At 41.5% G+C, this 20162-nt stretch overlaps 1 protein-coding gene across 4 annotated transcripts in view; it reads left to right on the forward strand.

Moving 5' to 3' along the window:
* popdc1 (popeye domain cAMP effector 1) overlaps positions 1-20162 on the forward strand; it is a 51926-nt gene that overhangs the window by 10775 nt on the left and 20989 nt on the right. For 2 of the 4 annotated variants that reach the window (XM_072552866.1, XM_072552857.1), the window contains exons 1-3: positions 9194-9536; positions 10333-10595; positions 13884-14008. In XM_072552866.1, the coding sequence (XP_072408967.1) occupies positions 10349-10595; positions 13884-14008 (372 nt within the window). In that variant the 5' untranslated portion in view covers positions 9194-9536; positions 10333-10348. Of the gene's footprint in view, positions 1-8949; positions 8957-9192; positions 9537-10332; positions 10596-13883; positions 14009-20162 lie in introns of those variants that run through there. The other 2 variants (XM_072552884.1, XM_072552874.1) reach the window with 2 other exon arrangements.

Below are 20162 nucleotides of genomic sequence, written 5' to 3' on the forward strand. Positions count from 1 at the left end.
TTATAATCACACAATTAGAGCAGACAAGCCTTGAACCTAGGTCTCCTGGCTGAGAGGTGAGGAACACTACCACCATGCCACAAGATTCCCACACTCCTGTTAGGCTAGGGTGATTTGGAATATGGGATTAGTGGTGCTGGAAGAGCACAGCAGTTCAGGCAGCATCCAAAGAGCAGCGAAATCAATGTTTCGGGCAAAAGCCCTTCAACAGGAATAAAGGCAGTGAGCCTGAAGCATGGAGAGATAAGCTAGAGGGCTGCTCGTTGGATGCTGCCTGAACTGCTGTGCTCTTCCAGCACCACTAATCCAGTATTTGGTTTTCAGCATCTGCAGTCATTGTTTTTACCTTCCTGATTTGGAATATGGTCCACTTGAGTGAACGGAATAAGCCATTATTTTCTTTTAATCATGGAAGACAGAAGAAGCTTCCAAGCATGGAATTCTCAATATAGCTAAGTTCAAAGGTACAATGCAGCAACTTGCACTTGGTACTATTTAACCAATTTATGGTTCATTTCTCATCTAGCTATTGCATTTCATTAAGACCATGGTCAGGAACCATCAGGTTACTCTAGGAAACAACATTTCTGCACTTGACTGATGTTCAAATCCATAAAGAAGTATATAGAAGACAACTATGCACTTTTAAGGTTGTATCTTCTAAATTTTGGGCACTGCAACTGGCATTTTCAAATTGAAATATAATCAAGCAATATAAAATTAGCATTGTCTTCAAGAGATAAGTTCACTTATGTGTACTTTTTAAGTCACACATTTGCATACAAACACACAAAAGTAGAATAAATTTCTTAAAAGGATCAGTTAAAGAAATCTACTTAAAATTTCTTAATTTGCTATATTTAATAAATATATAATAATGGATGCATTTTTCGGTTAGCAAAGGTCAACCACAAATACTTATTGATTTGATGTATTATTGTCACATGTCAAGTATAGTGAAAAATTTTGTTTTGCATGCAGTGCAGGCAGATCAAAACATACAAAGATTGAACAGAGTGAGGAATTGATATTACGTTCCTCTGTATACTATTTTTAGATAGGTGGAACCATAGCAAATGTCACCTGAAAGTTCAAGTATATGTCCATGCAATTATTATTCCAACTGAGTCACCTTCTGAAACAACTGCATTGGAGTTGTGAGGCTAAATTGCTTTGCGGATGAACATTGATAGAATCTGGTAAAAGATTCATTTTCAGAATTCACATTCTTCTTACATTTCCAGAGTAACTGAATCAGTCCTGATTATAACAACATTTTCTCTAATTCTGAAAATTGAAGAGTTCAATCAGTTTAACTCTTCCCTGATCTTCCTTGCTTATATAGATCACAATGTCCTTTAGAGGACCTATTCTAGACCTTAAAAATATCTCTGTTGTGTTAATAAAAATTCCTAAAATTTGTATTACATTCTTAATGACTATAGAATGTACCAGAATGCTTTACAAGCAATGAAATAATTTTAAAGTGTAGTACAGGAAATGCAGCAGCCAATTGCACTCAACAAACTCCCACTGACAGCAATATGATAGTGATCAGATAATCTATTTTTGTGATATTGATTTAGGCTGAACACCAGGAATAATTTCCCTGTTCATATTTGAAATAGTGGAATGGGATCTTTTACATCCACCTGAGAGGGACTTAGTCTAACATTTCATTTGAAAAATAGCACCTCTGACTTTGCACCATTTCCTCATTCTGTTGGAGTATCAATCTTGACTATTGTGCGTATCATCCTGGAGTGAGACTTCAACATCCAATCTTTTGATTCAGAGGAACACAACCAACTGAGCCAGAACCGATGTTATATTGCACTGTGTAGTATACATTGCAAACTATGTGAAATTATATGTCAGTACACATTTTTGTTTGCACAACCTGATTTTCTGTAGATTTTTTCCAATTCAAAAATCTTATGACGATTTATAATAAATGGATCTTGCTTCAGTAAACTCATAGCTGTAATTGTGCAATCTGATTGCCTTTCCCAACCATTCATTTAGCATCAGGAGGTGAAGAAGTCAATGTTTCAAACACTGTATAACTCTTCAGGACTCCTGAAGAAGAGTTATGCCCAAAACATTGACTTCTCCACTTCCTGATGCTGCCTGGCTTGTTGTGTTCTTCCAGCCTCCTGCTTGTCTACCTTGGATTCCAGCATCTGCAGTTTTTTTGTCTCCAACCATTAATTCAATATATTTCTGATTTTTCACTATTTTTTTCTTAGCAATTGAAAGTGTCCAAATAAAATTTCATACAAATAATCTTAAATAATTATACTTATAAATTTGTCATTTGTGTCTTCTCATGTATGAATTTCTTTCTTTCTTAATGTCTCAACTTCTCCCAAAAGCATCAGTGTGGACCTGATATGTTTATATAGAGAATAATAATGAGCTGAATATGAAGTTCACAAACTGCACATGTGGAATGTACACTATTTCTGATAATGTGTCTCTGCCATTCATTTCACAGTAGTGATCCTAACCCTAGCACAGGAGGATTGTGATAGCTTCTGCTCAACAGCACTTCAAAATTACATGAATGAAAGCTAGAGGAAATGATTCAAAATCCTGATTCAGGAATTAAATATATCAGGTGTTTCTTCCAAAGTAAGGCTATGTAAGATTCCATGCATTAAGTTGAGAAAAAAATAAATGATGGACTTTGCTTCAGCATCTCACCTGATTGGGATATTAGGCAAACTTTCAAACCCATGTGATTGGTTTGCAGATGGGGGAGTTCCAAGCCACAGTAAAAACTATGTTTGTTAATGGAGTTCTTACATTTTTTAATGGGTTCTATTCAGCACACAAATTCATGATTGAAATTGACATATAATTGAGCTCCATTTTCCCGATGTCCTAGCTGTCTACTGAAAACCTACCTTCACTGTTTAATATACATATTGGTTTTCCTGCAGTTTGCACCCTAAGATTATTCTTATCCGTAATCTCATAAGCAGACCACAAGCTATTTTATCAACATGTAAACTTGATGCTGAAATAGGGCAGATCCTTTTCGATGGCAACCTTGATCAGATCATTTTTCACAGTATATTGTGTGAACTTGTGAAAGAAGCTAAGTACGCACTCTTGCTCCTCAATATTGTCCAGTCCACTCCAAGTTACTCTAGCAGGGTAAAGTACCTTTAAGGTTTGAGTGGCAGGTATTTTATGCTACTTAACTGCAGTAGTAACACAAGCAGTGTTCAACAGGATGTTGCTATCAAGCTGACCTGATAAAACATGTGCCTATCACACAAATGGATAATGTGGTGCATGAATTTCAGTGCCAGTATGGTGACAGGTATGTAGGCTGGTCATACCAAAGTCTGCTGGATTGTATCAAACAGGATAGCCCTTTCACTGTTCACAACAAAGTACTGACTGTACCCAATCAGCCCGTACTTGCAAAATCATAATGGAGTGACCAACGTCAGATGTTATTTGACATTTGGACAACATTTGATAGCCAGTCCTGCATATATGAAGAATTACATTGAAAACCAATGTACGATTGTCAGTCAGACTTGACATACTTGTGTGCACTGGAAGCTACACATATTAATAAACAGATTATAGTGTGTTTATATTCTTTGCAGACAGAAAGAATATAAACACACACTATCCCTGTTTCAACTTAACAGAATTGGTGATGGCCATTTCCTGGCTCATTTCTGTTGGCAATGCCCTGACCAATTAATGTCAACCTGTCTGGTTCAAAATTTAATCAAAGCTTAGCAAATAACTGTCAATCAGTATCAATGGGTGCATTTAGAGTCCATTTGCCAACCAATCAGCACTCTTCTCTCATGAGCATAAATATTGGTTTTGTCCTTGAATTGGTATTTTTGAAAATAATGCTGATGGATACAAGATGATAACTTTTTACAGCAATACTCAAGTTCTGTATTACTAAATGACTATTTGTATACATAATTAATGACTAAAATGTAAGGTTTAAAATTCAACAATTAGAAAGCAAAATGATGTTAAGAGTATGCTTGAAACCTTTTGCCTAACTGATGCTTCTTGCTGCAAAGTGCATTGCATTAGGCTAACTTGGCCATATAATTGCAACTAAAAGTCAGTATAAAGTAATTTTAATGGATATCATTTCAATATAAATCTTCTTATTGAACCATAGTACATACTAAATAAATCACATCTAGCTTGGAAATCCTGGGCAAATTGAATATACTGCACTTAGTTCCCATAACAATCACCATTACAATAAAAATAAAAATACTACACTTGCCAGAATTCTGACATGAAACTCTGCACCTGTTTACTCTTACTGCTGACGTTGCCCAACCTGTTGGTGGTTTCTAATATTTTACTTTGTTAATTTTTATAATTCATTTCTGAGATATGAGCATTGAGATATGAGATATGGCTGGCCCAAGATTTATTACCTAGTCCTAGTTACCTTGTGAAGGTGGTGGTGAGTTGCCTTGTTCAACTGCTGCAGTCCACAATGCCATTAGGGCAAGAGTTCCAGGATTTGACCCAGCAACACTGAAGGAACAATGATACATTTCCAAGTTAGGATGCTTAGATGGAAGGGATTGTGGATTTGGGAGGTGCTGTTTAAGAAGTCTTGGTCAGTCCTGAGCATCAGTGGTGGGATCATGTTTGTGAGTGAAGCAAATTGATTTGTCCTGGATATTGTCAGACTTCTTGAGTGTTGTTGGAACTGCACTCATCCAGATAAGTTTGGAGCATTCCATGACACTCTTGATTCTTGGACGAGATCTCCTCCCACCCTGCCTCCTGTAAAAATGCCATCGCTTATTCCCAATTCCTCTGCCTCGACCGCATCTGTTCCCAGGATGACCAATTCCACCAAAGAAAATCCCAGATGGCCTCCTTCTTCAAAGACCACAAATTTCCCTCTCACGTGGTTGACGATGCCCTCCAGCATATCTCCTCCACTTTCCAAATGTCTGCCCTTGAACCCCACTCCTCCCAATGCAACAAGGATAGAACCCTCACCCCCCCCACCCCCACCCCCGGGTCCTCACCTTCCACCCCACCAACCTCCATATACATTGCATTATCCTTCACTATTTACGCCACCTACAAACAGACCCCACCACTCCCCACCCCTATCAGCATTCTGGAGAGACCATTCCCTCCATGACTCCCATGTCAGATCCATCCCCCCCCCCCGCCCCAGACCTCACCCCACTCCCGGCAGCTTCCCCTGTCTTGCAGGAAGTGCAAAACCTGTGCTGACACCTCCTCCCTCACTTCCGTCCAAGGCCCCAAAGAATCCTTCCACATCTGACAGAGATTTACCTGTGCCTCCACCAATGGCATCTACTGCATCTGTTGCATCCAATGTGGTGTCCTCTACATCACGGAGACAGGACACCAACTTGTGGATCGTTTCAGAGAACATCTCTGGGACACCTGCACCAACCAACCCTATCATCCCGTGGCTGAACAATTCAACTCCCTCTCCCACTCCACCTAGGACATACAGGTCCTGGGCCTCCTCCATCGCCAAACCCTTACCATCTGACGTTTGGAGGAAGAACACCTCATCTTCTGCCTTGGGACCCTGCAAGCATGTGGGATTAATGTGGATTTCACCAGTTTCCTCATTTCCCTCTCCCCACCTTATCCCAGTCCCAAGCCTCTAACTCAGCACCAGAGAAGGTGATAGGTCAGGGAGGAGATGGTGGAGTGCATAGGTGGAAAAGGAGATAGGCAGGTAGGACAAGTCCGGACAAGTCACGGGAACAGTGCTGAGCTGGAAATTAGAACTAGGGTGAGATTGGGGAAGGGGAAATGAGAAAACTGTTGAAGTCCACATTGATGCCCTGGGGTTGAAGTGTTCCGAGGCGGAAGATGAGGCGTTCTTCCTCCAGGCGTCTGGTGGTGAGGGAGCGGCAGTGAAGGAGGCCCAGGACCTCCATGTCCTCGGCAGAGTGGGAGGGGGAGTTGAAATGTTGGGCCAGGGGTGGTGTGGTTGATTGGTGCGGGTGTCCCGGAGATGTTCCCTAAAGCGCTCTGCTAGGAGGCGCCCAGTGTCCCCAATGTAGAGGAGACCGCATCGGGAGCAACGGATACAATAAATGATATTAGTGGATGTGCAAGTAAAACTTTGATGGATGTGGAAGGCTCCTTTAGGGCCTTGGATAGAGGTGAGGGAGGAGGTGTGGGTACAGTTCCTGCGGTGGCAGGGGAAAGTGCCAGGATGGGAGGGTGGGTTGTTTGGGGGTGTGGACCTGACCAGGTAGTCATGGAGGGAACGGTCTTTGCGGAAGGCGGAAAGGGGTGGGGAGGGAAATATATCCCTGGTGGTGAGGTCTGTTTGGAGGTGGCGGAAATGTCGGCGGATGATTTGGTTTATGCGAAGGTTGGTGGGGTGGAAGGTGAGCACCAGGGGCGTTCTGTACTTGTTACTGTTGGAGGGGTGGGTCTGAGGGCGGAGGTGCGGGATATGGATGAGATGCGTTGGAGGGCATCTTTAACCACGTGGGAAGGGAAATTGTGGTCTCTAAAGAAGGAGGCCATCTGGTGTGTTCTGTGGTGGAACTGGTCCTCCTGGGAGCAGATATGGTGGAGGTGGAGGAATTGGGAATGCGGGATGGCATTTTTGCAAGAGGTAGGGTGGGAAGAGGGGTAATCCAGGTAGCTGTGGGATTCTGTACTCTTTGTCCTGTTCAGGTCCAAACTCTGCTGGTTTAAAGGTGGTCCGGAGTCCGGGACCACCCTCTTGACCTGTCTTGTCCATCTATCCACTCCACCCTCCTCTCCAACCTATCACCTTCTCCCATACCTTTATCTATCTATTGCTTTCTCAGTTACCTTCCCCACAGCCACTTCCCGCCCCCCCCCCCCACCCTCAAACCTCATTCCTGATGAATGAAGGGCTTTTGCCCAATATATCAATTCTTGTGCCCCTCGGATGTTGCCTGACCTGCTGTGCTTTTCCAGGACCACACTCTTGACTATGATCTCCAGCATCTACAGACCTCACTTTCTCCCACTCCTGATTTGTGCATTGTAGATGATGAACAGGTTTAGGTGAAGCAATAGGTAAGTGACATAATGCTTTATTCCTAGCCTCTGGCCTGTTATTGTAGCCAGTTCAGTTTCTAGTCAATGGCAACCCCCAGGATGTTGATTGATAGGTTCCAGCGATAATGATGCCATTGAATGACAAAGGGTGATGGTTGGGTTATTTCTTTGTCAGGTCAATACCTGGTCTGTGTGTGGTGCAGATATTACTTGCCAGTTATCAGCCTCGATGTTGTCCAGGTCTTGCTGCATTTGAACATGGACTGCTTCAGTATCTGATAAGTGGGGAATGGTGCTGTACATTGTGTAATCATCAGAGAACACCCTCATCCCTGACCTGATGATGTAGGAAAGGCGATTGATGAAGCAGCTGAAGAACGTTGGGACTAGGATATTATCCTGTGGTACAGCAGTAATGTCTCTAGCTCTAGACCAGGATATTTGGATTCAAGCCTCACCAGCTCCAAATGCCTGTCATAACACTCTGAATAGGTTGGTTAGAAAATACCTACCCTGAGGAAATCCTGCAGAGATGTTGTGGAGCTCAGATGACCATTCTTCCTATGTGCCCGGAATGATTGCGCACAGCAGGGAGTGTTCCCTCTGATTGACTCTAAGTTTGCTGGTTTATAATAGAAATGGAATTGTGTAATGTTACTACTATGCTTACTCATTAAAAATACAAATCTTGGTCAAATATCGGCAGCGTTCAATTAATTAAAATTTGCTGACATTATTTTGAATTATTCAAACGAGAGAGCACACTACAACAGGCTTAACCGGAGCAATGGCTGAAAACGATGTAAACAAAAAGGTTACCAGTGCAAAAGGTTGTCGCTAAACCCAATTACAAATTGGTGTTGAAAGAGTTATTTTTGTTTCCGTTTTAGAGTTATTTGTTGCTGCCTCAGGTCTGGTTCCATCCAACTCTCTCTCTCTCTCTCTGCTCCTACCTGTTAGATTCACGGTTGAATGTGCGCCCCCCCCCCCAAAAAAAAGCCTCTGATTCATCCTCGGCCACGTCCCGTTTTAATTGTCGAGATCGAGGTGCCAGGAACACAATGTTTGTTTGCTGTCGGCGGATATTTACTCAGGGCAACCCAAAGCGGGTTTCAATAAATGTCGCCATATGTCTGCCTGTTAATGTCATGGGAGCCATATGTGCAACTGCTTGTAGGGAGATGTCTTCACTCGCACAGACAAGCAGTGAACGTCCTGAAATCACCACTTCTGCAGTGTACAAAACAAACAAGAAGATTACTGGAAAAGCTCAGTATATCCACCAGCATCTGTGGAGAGAAAAACAACATAGTGCTCTGACTCTGGTATGATTTCTTCTTCCGAATTGGGTCTGAGTCTGGTTGATATAAACCCAATTTGCTTCATTCTGACCGATTACATCCAGTAATTCCCCCTTGTAGTAATAATGCACATTTCTCGGTGCATATGTTGTAAAAGCAGAAGCAAATTGCAGCAGGTACTGAAAACAACCAATGCTGGAGATCACAGCGGGTCAGATAGCATCCATGAAGAATACTTTCATCGTCGTTATTTACTGAAGAAAGAAAGAACTGCGGATTCTCGACAACTGAAACAAACAAAAAGAGAAATTGCTGGAGAAAGTCAGCAGCTCAGCATCTGTGGAGAAATAGTTAACTTCTTACGATCCTTCTTCAGAGCAGTGATAAGACGAGAAATATTTTCTCTCCATAGATGCTGCCTGACCTGCTGAGTCTCTCCAGCAATTTCTGTTTTTGATCGTCATTTAAAACTTTGTTGACTGAAGAAAAAAAGTAAAGGTTTAATCAGGTCACACTCCATTGCACGTACTACAATACAAAATGTTTGCTTCACTCTTAATAAGACAATAATTGGATCACAATGTCCAAAAAGTGGAACTGTGAAGTGCCATGATTATTTTTATGACTTACCTGCAACACCTACCGACCAGCTATTAAAAGTTCGTCTCGTAAAAGAGACGAATCTTGAAGTTTATCATCTTAAAGCGATGCAAGTGTAACATTTTTTAAGTTGGAGCTTGGTTCTCGAGTATGCAGCAACTGTCCGTCTCTCCTCGTCAGCTGGCGGGACCGCGCCTGTGCAGCGTGGACGCGCGCCGGTCTGAGCCGTGCTCGCCAGCCGCCTCCTCCTGTGAGCCGGAGGAGCGCGCTGGGCTCGGGAGCTGTGCAGCTCCGCTCATGCCCATGTTAGTCAATGCTGAGCGCCGCAGTCTCTGAGGGGGGTTTATTTTGGAGTCTGTCTGTCTGACTGACTGACTGTGGCGCGGCGAGTGTTTGCATCGCGGGCTCTGCGCTGGTGGGATTCACCGAGAGACGCCAACTTCCCCCAGAGTCGGCGGGCAGGCGAGGCGGGACGAGTTTTTCGTGTGAAGGAAAAGTTTCGCCCAGACCCGCCGCCGGTCTCTGTGAGTGAGCGGATCTCTCGGAGAATTCCCAGCGTTTAGCGGACGGGAGAGAGAGGTGAGGAGGGGAGGTTGCGCGGGGATGGGGGTTGGAGAGGGAGTTTGGGAGGGGGGGGGGGGGGATGGGGATGGAGTGGGGATATGGGGAGGGTGAAGGTGGAGAGGGGGTTTGGGGATGGAGAGGTGGTTTGGCGGGGGATGGAGAGGGGGTTTGTGGGGATGGGGATTTGGCGGGGGAAGGGGGTTGTAAGGGGGGATGGGGGTGAAGAGGGGGTTTAGCGGGGATGGGGATGGAGAGGGATTTGGGGTGGGGGATGGGAATGGAGAGGGGATTTGGGATGGGGGATGGGAATGGAGAGGGGATTTGTGGGGATGGAGAGGGGATTTGGGGTGGGGGTTTGGGGATGGAGAAGGGATTTGGCAGGGATGGGGATAGAGATGGGTTTGGGGGAATGGTGCTGTGATATTTGTTGTGGCGGGGTCGGCGTTGTAGCAATGAGCTGAAGCCCGGGAGCAAGCAGGCAGGGAATACTGTGGTACAGCCGCCCCTTCCCCTCTTACACCCCCCGCCGCCCCCTTCCTGGCCCACATCTTGCTGAGCTTTTCCAGCAATTCCTGATTTTTACTGCAATCTGAAACTTCCATTGCAAAGTTGACTGCTTCAGAGCCCTCGCCCCTCTCCTGTTTTGACAACTCCAACTTTCGGATTTTTATTCTGTGGTGAAGGTAATATTGGGAGATTTTGTTGTCAGAATGTGGGTTATGCTCAAGGGTTTCAGGTTTGAGTCCACCAGCACTGTTAACACACCCTGATGTTTCTGTTCATCTCCCCCCCCCCCCCCCCCCCCCCCAAGTAAAAGGCTTTGCACCATGAACGCCACAGTAGATACTGCCTGGGCATTCAGCTTCCTCCTGCCCAACACCACCTCCGCTACTTCGGATTACGGTTTCACCAACGGAATGGAGCCGCTTTCCAATCAGACCGAGAGCTGTGACAATTGGAAAGAAATCCACCATTTGGTCTTTCATGTTGCCAATCTCTGCTTCGCCATCGGGCTGCTTATTCCGACCACCATTAAGATCCACATGGTACTTCTCCGCGCTATGATGAGCACAGGTAAGTAGTGTGTTGTAGGAATGGGAGAAAGATGAAAAGTTTCAGGCATACAACTCAAACGCTTCCTCAGTTTGCACAGTAAGATTTATTGGTAGTGACCTCTAGATTCAATGGGGCTGTATTGACCCTATAATAATGAACAGTATGTTTTAACTGAGCGGACTCTCTCTCTTTCCACCCCCGTTTTGTTTTCAACTTCTTTCTAAAGTAAGGATCCACAGACCAGACAGAGTCAGACATAGTCGTCAGTTCTGAAAGTTGACCCTTTTTGGGTGTGAAAAAGAGAGCTTGTCGGGTTTGGTGTGATCAGCTTTTAAAATATTCAATGGCCCTTGAGTGTTGCAAGCAAAGCCAGCATTTGTTGCCTGGTTCAAATTGTGCATAATGTCACTTCAGAAGGTGGCTAATGTCAACATCAGGGAGTCCCATATAGTCCAGACCAGGTAAGGATGGCAGATTTCCTTTCCCTTCAGAAAAAAAAATCCAAAACGAAACAACAGCAGATGGCGGAAATTTGAAACAACAGCAGAAATTGCGAGAGAACCTCGTCAGACGTAGCAGCAGTATATGTTAACATTTTGACCCTTCTTCAGAACTGATAGTAGCTAGGAAAAGGGAGCATATATGCTGAAGATGGGGTGAAGTGGAGCAGGGTGAGGGCTGGTGAAGGAGTACATTACAGGTGTGGATGGAGTCCAGAGCAAGAGAGAGAAAAGTAGTTACGCAGACGAAAAGAATGGTTAATGGTGAGCCAGGAAGAAAGAAAACCAGAATAGAGGACCTTTAGTAGGAAAGAATGGGTTAGATTTGATGAAGATAGCTCAGATTTCCTTTCCGAGTCAGTTAACTCTCATCTCTTAAAATATACATTTTGGTTTTTTTCCTTAAATTGATACTGTTATGAGTTGAGTTGATCTGAGTGGAAGGAGAAAAGCTTTGCAAAATGTATTTCTTTTCACTCAGCAATACTAACGAATATTTATGAATCAGATAGTTTTTTAAAAAAACAATTAATCATTTTATGGCATCATGGCTGAAACTAAGTATATATTGCATATTTATGATTTGATTTTGATTTTATTATTGTCACATTAGATGGGCCAAGGAGTGGCAGGCGGACTTTAATTTAAGCTTCAGTGTTGGAATCAGGGCAGGTCTTATACATTTAGTAGTAGGCCCCTGGGAAATATTGCCAAACAAAGAGACCTAGAGGTAAAGGTGCATAGTTCCTTGAAAGTGGAGTCGCAGGTAGACAGGTGGTCAAGAAGGCATTTGGCATGCTTGCCCTCATTGATCGATTTATTTGAGTGTAGGAATTGTTTTGGGTGCTATCCTGGCAAATTTTGCCATTCATAAATACATCAGGGTAATAGAACAGAATGCATAATATAGTGTTACAGCTACAGAGATGGTGCAGAGAAAGATCAGCTTTAATCATAATATATAATAATTACATAATATTATGTTATTAATTGAATGCCTTGATGGCATTTGAAAATATGTCCCCACAGCACTAATGTGGCTCTCTGAATTATGAGTCAATTGTATGTACTGATGTGCCACCACTTCCATTTATAAGGACTATGGCATTGTATTTTTTAAATCAAAGATTTTTATGGCATTGTGTATTTTTGTTCAGAGATGTTATTGCATACCTCTGGAGCTGGTGGGACTTGAACCTGGGCCTCCCAGTAACTGTGCCACAAGAGGGCCTCGATTACAGCATATCATGGGGTACAATGTAGAGTAACAAAGTCCACACTTCAGATGTTGATATGCTTAGAATTTGAAGATCATGCCAAGGGAATCAGGGGATCAAATTGTCAGATTAGAAGGGTGTACAAGGAATGATGACTATTCAGACATGAGAAACTAGGTCTCAAAAGAATGAAAACTGTGGATAACCAGACACACAGGATAGGGCAAAGATACATGGAAACTGGACAAGTAGCTGAAGAAATCGGCATAACATGGAAGTTAAAGCAAATTTTAAACGCGCTTAATTTTTTTGTCATTGTTGCTATGATTTGTGTTCCGATGTACACATGACTGGCCATTCTCTCAGCATGGTAACTCACTTGTTCATCTACTAGCGAAGTTGTCATCTCTAAGGAATAATTAAGAAGGTTCAACTTACTTGCCGTTTAGTTGACAATAAATAGAACTGAAGAACTCACAAAAGTTTTCAATACAAGCTAAAAACTACTTAAGCTTTTCTTAAAATTTTCATCCTCTGATTCAATCATGTATACCCCTAAATTTAGTAATGTTAAGATTCAGCAAATACAGTGGCTTGAATAGAAATTTAATGAGATGCTCTTGTTGTTAAAGCTATGGTACTAAACCATTGGTGTAGTTTTTAATGGGATGGAAATCAAATGTTTCAGGAGTGGAACGTGGTCCTATCAGGTTACATCTATGTTTTCCCTGAATCAAAAATCTAATGTGCGTCGACTTATTCTGTTCACTAATTCTTTGGGTGCATTTACTGTGGAAGGGATTGAACTAATAGGATGACACTGACATGCCAAATTCCACTTCACGTGGCCCTATGTACTGTCAACTTATTTTATACAGGGTACTCAGTTCCAGTTGGTAGTTAAGCCCAGCAATTATTCCATAAGCTTTCTCTCTGGTATTATTTGACAAAGTACTGAACAAAATTCCATCTACGTCCACTCACCAAAAAAGGTGCCCTTGTTGGGTTATTTAAGAGAGAATGCATGTATTTGTTTCTCTTAGGATTTCAGATGAGCTGAATACTGGACTCATGTGATGCACCAAAATGTTTAACCTGTGCAGTCCTGGTGGTATGTAGCGCACCAAATAATATGATAAAGCAGTCACTGGCAATTCCTTCCTTCGATTTTAGTAAGGCTGAAAATTCTGCATAGCAAGATAATTAAAGATATGTAGTTACAAGTTATAGATGGTAATTGAAGCTCGAGGGTTCTGACGGTAAACAAGAACATTTAACGTGAGTAGTTTATAGTGTAATCAGAACTGCTCAGTTGAACTACTTGCCAGTTATTCTGTATTCAGTCCAACCTGGAAAAGCCTGCAGGCAATTTTGTCATTTATTTTAAATAGGTTACTTTGTTAAACTAATAGACAGATTGATTGCCTTCAGAATTTGTATAATTATATCAGTTACAGTAATTTATAGCTGTGTAACTCCATATGCTTTGTTCCCATTAGAATTTTTTCTTGTACTTGGCACCTGTGTAAGAATATTTCTGTGATAGAGAAGTTTAGGTTGATTACATTTATTTGTTCTTTCTTTCACAGGCTGTGCACTGTTCATTGTGTGGGCAGTAGTTTATCGATGTGCTTTAGACATAATGATCTGGAACTCTCTGTTTCTTATTCTCAATATGTTGCATTTTCTATATCTGTTATACAAAAGGAGACCTGTAAGTATAGACCATTGTTTCTGATATTTGTTTTGTGTGATAATACACTGTTTTTGCATTCACTTACAATCCTGATGTATGCTATTTTTGGCCATCATGGGTGCATTGCAAGTATGTTAGCAGTGAAAATTGCACATTTTTAGCTGTTTGCTTTTAATCTTTTAAGTGTAAAGACTTTTCTCATAACTAAGATTTTGAAATTGCAGTGAAATGCTGAATGGAGCCAACATCCAGGATAAAACAATGGGTGCCCATTGGTGCACCTGACACTTGTTAGAGCAATAGCTCTCTTCTGGCTTGAAAATGTGTCATGATTAAATCAGCAGCCTTGTGTCAAAATATTTGGATTATTTGCATAAATTGAACCAATTTTTAAGCACTATTTATCGATAGTTTTTCTTTGAATTAAATCTTCTTGATTTTTTTTTAAAAAGTAGTTTTGATGGCAAAATTCCCTCTTAGAAAACTACAGTATTCTTACTTGGAGTACAAAATACATCAATGCTAATGGAAAGATTTTTCAGTCAATGAACCTTGAGCCAGATTTTGCTATTGCAGCAATTGCAATGCTGTCAGTCCACTGAACCTAACAATGACGCTGGGAATTCAGACTTGTGCAGAAAAATGGAAATTTAAAAGTTGTTAACAGTCAGTCCATGTATCTGTACAAGATTGTGCTGATTGCAGTGCCCATTGCAATTTTTAGCTTTGCTGTTAAACATTTTAAAATTACATCTTGAATGAGGTGTACCTGTTTTTTAATTATGCATTAAGTTCATAATTATTGTTATTCACCATTATGGCCTGAAGGACTAACCTTTTATATTTATGGAAAGCCAGACTGCACCATAAGTATTTTTGTTTTAAGTCCACAGTTTTTAAAACAAGGTTTTCTTCTTTTTAAAGTTGATCTATCTTTGCAGAATCTAAAATAATAATTTATTTCACTGCATGAATATTTAAAATAAAAGAGAGAGACTTTGAGTGTTTTAACCTGCTGATTTGCTATGTGTGTATTTGGATTGGTGGTCTTCATGCTTTCTGACATGGCAGCTGCTGCTGCATGCAACAATATCTCTTGACTTTTACCATTTAAATTTAATTACAAACAGAAACAGAAATTGTTGGAAAATTGACAGTATCTGTGGAGAGAAAGCAGAGTTAACCCAAAGGGTCACTGGATTGGAAATGTTAGCTCTGCTTTCTCTCCACAAGTGCTGCCAGACCTGCTGATTTGTCCTAGCAATTTGTGTACTTGTTTTCAGTTTCCAGCATCTGCAATTCTTTGGATTTCTTTTTGCTCTAATTACATTTGGCAAAGTGGAAATCCCCATCAATGAGGTCACTAGTTCATTATAGTAGTTGATTTTGATTTCAGTGGCAAGAGTCCTTGTTTTTCTGTTGACCACAAAATCTGAGTTATTGAATTTAATTCCTTCATTCAATGCCCAAGGTCTTATTCATAAAGTACTTGTCGCCTTGAACAGAATTATTGATTGGAAATGCAACAGGGTGAAGTTACATTACTCAAAAAAAAATGTTCTGTGGTCACAGGAGAAGGCTTGGAAAACTAGAAGACAACCAATGTGGTACAATTATTCAAGAAGGGAACAAGGGATAAACTAGAACATTACAGAACAGTCAGTCTAACCTTGGTGGTGGGGAAGCTTTTGGAAGTCGTTCTGAGAGACAAATTACTTTGCATTTGTAGAGGCAGGGAATGATCAAGAACTGTTTTTGTTAAGAGCAGGTCATGTCTAACCAACGTGAATGAATTTTTCAAAGAGGTGACCAGGTTTATAGATGAGGGCAGTGCTTTTGGATGTTGTTTACTTGGATTTCAGCAAGGCTCTTCAAGGCCCTGCATGGGATTCATTGTTCACAATGTGGTCTCCTCTACACTGGGAAGATGAAACAGAAACTAGGTGACTGCTTTGCAGGATACAAATGTTCTGTAAAAATGACTGAGCTTCTAGTTGCCTGTCACTTTAGCACACCAACCTTTTCCGCTGTCAATATCTCTGTTCTGTACCTTGAAACTCAAGGCCCAAGTTCCACATGGGACCTTCAGCCTTCAGGATTCAGTATTGAGTTCGATCATTTTAGAGCCTGAACACCTCCCTTCCCTGTCTTTCACCCACCCCACATCCCAAGTCCTGTCATGACATGAGTAGCTTTCAGCACAGCTAACCTATCTGCACTCTGTCAGTCCTTATTTTCACCCATCAAGCTTTTCTTGTTTCCTGGCTTACTATCAACAATTCCTTTGTCTCACTCCGCTCCATCTCTCTCTTCATCCTTTTCTCTCTCTGAGCTCTGTCCCCATTCCTCCCCCTATCATCAAGATTCATACCACTTCTTTCTAGGAGTGTCATTGGACTCAAAAAGTTACCTCTGTTTCTCTCTACACAGTGCTGCTAATCTGCTGAGTTCCTCCAGCAATTTGTTTTTATTTCAGATTTCCAGCACTCTTAATTCTTTGTCTTATATTAAGTTGGAACGTTAGCTGTGATCTAAGCAACAGTGTGCAGCCCTGGAATGGGGTTGATGCTGTGTGGGAGTGTAGAATGGGGGGCTCGGTTTGATGCCTGGGTAGGGAAAGTAGCCATTTGGCCCCATGAGCCGATTCTGACCTAGCAGGAGGGTGTCCTTGCTGACCTGCATACAGCTCTATCCACCTTTGAACCTGGTGCATGTAATTTTGACCATGGCAAGCAGTCAGCTACTATCTTTAGAGGGTTTGGAATGCGATCTCTTGTTGTCTCTTCTTTTGAAGTTGGGAAAAGAATAAATGTTCTGAAAACAAGGGTCCCGTTTACTTCTGTAATTTATGAAAGAATATTTAGCACTCAGTGGCAGCTGTGCAAGTATATCTTTCCAATTCACACAGAAGCTTTTTTTTCCTACATTTTGCTTCCATACCACTCTTGCTTACTGTTTTTAAAACAAAATCTACCTTCTGCATCTGTCTTCATCAGTCGGAGGTATCTCAAGTTGAATTTACTTATGCTTGTCATTTCTGTACATTCACTGTTGGAGTTGTTAAAGGAGTTTTTATTAAATGAAAGTTTTTCACTTACACCCAACAAAAGGGTTATTCTTCATGCCCTTCTCCATATAACTCAATAGCTTCAGATAAGAATTTGCTAAACTGTTGAAAGTGGCTGCTATGTGTCAGATTATTCTCCACGTGGAAAGTTCTGGCATAATCATTTTTACTGGCCATTCTGGTGTTTACTTAATGCATCTCTCCAACTCTCTTTCTTTTTGTACTGTTAAATATCTGTCATTGCCTTAGATCTCACTAAAGTCTTAATTGATACGTGGCATCGTACACTTTTTAAATTGAATGATATCAGAATCCTGATAGAAACTGCAGAAGGCCATTTAGTCTTCTGAGTCTGTGTTACCATTGACTGAGATCTTGGCTCAGTAATACTATAACTCTATATGCCTGCCTTTGATGAACAGAAATCTAAAAGAAATGAGGCCAATGTATTAGTGACAGAAATCCTACCAGTCTCAAAACTACAGTTGACCAGCATTGACTACTATTTTCAGAAACTTCAAACACCCTCTGTATTTAGAGGTCTTTTCTAATTTCACTCCTGAAACAATTCTAACCTGTGGTCTATGGATCCTTAATCCTGGATTCTACAACCAGAAGAAATATTTTCTCTAATTTATCAATTTCCCTCACTATTTTGAAAAATTCTATCAAATCGTCCTTTAACCTCCTAGATTTCCAGAAATGAAACCATCATGATTTAACCTGTGGAATCCAGCTATTATTCTGGTGAATCCACACAACACTTGCTTTGAGACCAGAAAAGGTGTTGATGCTGAGGTGTGGTCTGGAACTGCTAATGATACTCCAGATATGATCTAAGTAGAATTTTGTATAACTGCAATGCATTACATCCAGTACAAGATTAGATGTTCCATTTGCCATTATTTTTGATTTTCTTTTCACCTGCCCATAGTATATTTGAATAATCTGCGTACCTGGACCCTAATATTCTTTTGGCATCCACTGTTCCAATCTGGATAATCTCATCTTTGACTGACTATATTGAAAACTATTTGGCACAATTTTGTCCATACTTATTTACTCTATTAATGGCTCTTTGTTATTTTGTGCTTTCCTCCAGCTTCCTTACAATGTTACGTCTATGATTGGCAAACTTGCACATGCAGCTTTCTAACCCATAATGAAAGTTATTAATACATATTGTGAACAGTTGAGTTCACAGTACAGACCTCTGTGGGATTCAGTAGTCAAATAATTGGAGTGTCTACCTATCCCTACTCTCTTGTCACTTGTACTTTTTTTTTTAAATCCAAAAGTGCTTCTGTCACTGTTATTTAACCAGGTCAATTAGTTTCAGCCTTAGCTAATAGTCTTTTGTGAAAGACTTCATCAAATGCCTCTGACATTCTTTTAAAATAATATTCATAGACATTTCCCTGTTTATTAGTCACCTCATAGATTAGTCATAGATTCTTACCGCACGGAGGCAGGCCCTTTGGCCCAACCTGGTCTGTGCCTGCCCAAATAACCATCAACACTAACCCCATTTCCCTGCACTTGGCCCCTTATCCTTCTAAACTCTTTCTATCCATGTATTTGTCCAAACTCCTTTTAAATGTTGTTCATGTACCCGCCTCAACCACTTCCACCAGCAGCTCATTCCAAATATGTGCCACCCTCTGTTTAAAAAAAAAGTTGCCCCTCAAGTTCCCTTTTATTCTTTTCCCTCTAACTTTAAACCGATGCACTCTAGTTATTGATTGCCAAAACCTGGGAAACAGACAGAGTGTATTCACCCTGTCCATGCCTGTCATGATCTTACACACTTCTATAAGATCCCCCCTCAGTCTCCTATGCTCGAAAGAAAAATGTCCTAGTTTGTCCAACTTCTGTCTATAACTCAGACCATCGAGTCCTGGCAACATCCTTCTAAATTTCTTCTGCATTCTTTCCAGTTTAATGACATCCTTCCTATAACAAGGTGACCTAAATTGAACACAATACCCCAAGTAAATAATCCAATACAGAGGAACCTCGATTAACCGAATGAGATGGGAGGGCAGTATTTCGTTTGGATAATTGATTGTTCAGTTAATTGATTCAATGCCTCTCCTCCGGGGCTCGGACACCTTTGAAGTTTCCTTTTTCCTTGCTCTGCCTGCCTTGCTCCCTCTCTTTGTCTTGGGGTTTATTTCTGAGCAGAGACACATTTGTGTGTAAGGGACCCAGGGTATTGCTGAAGACCCCCTCCCCCCACCAATCAGTTCAATGGGATTGACGCAGCGAGCATTTGCTAAGTCTGCTCCCCATTCAGGAGACTAGGCAGCAGCACATCGCACGCAATCTCTTGTTGACACTTCATGTTGTCTATCCTTATCCTCCCCATCTATCATACGGTTTCTTGTTCTGTAATTTTAGTTTATAACAATGAGATTTGGCCTTTTTTATTATCCATTGCAAAAAAGTAAGTTAGGTGGACACTTTTCAGTACTTGAAGCCGTGCCAATCTAATCTGGTGATTAATTAATAGGTATTTGCCAAGTAAACAATATGGTCATTCAGGTACTCCTCTCTGACCAAACCTGTTCCTAGACGTTTTCATTCCTTCTGGAAGAATTTTGTTTTATTTTCACTCCAATTTATGGTTCAAATAACCTCTCTCGAGCAATAATTTCAATGTATTCAGTAGTACTTTTGCAATGAAAGGAGTTAATGGGAGTTGTGGGTGGCACGGTGGCACAGTGGTTAGCACTGCTGCCTCACAGCGCCAGAGACGTGGGTTCAATTCCCCCTCAGGCGACTGACTGTGTGGAGTTTGCACGTTCTCCCCGTGTCTGTGTGGGTTTCCTCCGGGTGCTCCGGTTTCCTCCCACAGTCCAAAAATGTGCAGGTCAGGTGAATTGGCCATGCTAAATTGCCCGTAGTGTTAGGTAAGGGGTAAACGTAGGGGTATGGGTGGGTTGCGCTTCGGCGGGTCAGTGTGGACTTGTTGGGCCGAAGGGCCTATTTCCACACTGTAATGTAATCTAATCTAATCTAATTAATGCTTTTGAGACCTTTGAATGACAATGTTTTGAAAGCATTGTTTGAAGTGTATGTTTTCTATACTTTTAAAGCAAATGT

The sequence above is a fragment of the Chiloscyllium punctatum genome, chromosome 3, assembly GCF_047496795.1.
Source record: "Chiloscyllium punctatum isolate Juve2018m chromosome 3, sChiPun1.3, whole genome shotgun sequence".
NCBI classification, from domain to species: Eukaryota; Metazoa; Chordata; class Chondrichthyes; order Orectolobiformes; family Hemiscylliidae; genus Chiloscyllium; species Chiloscyllium punctatum.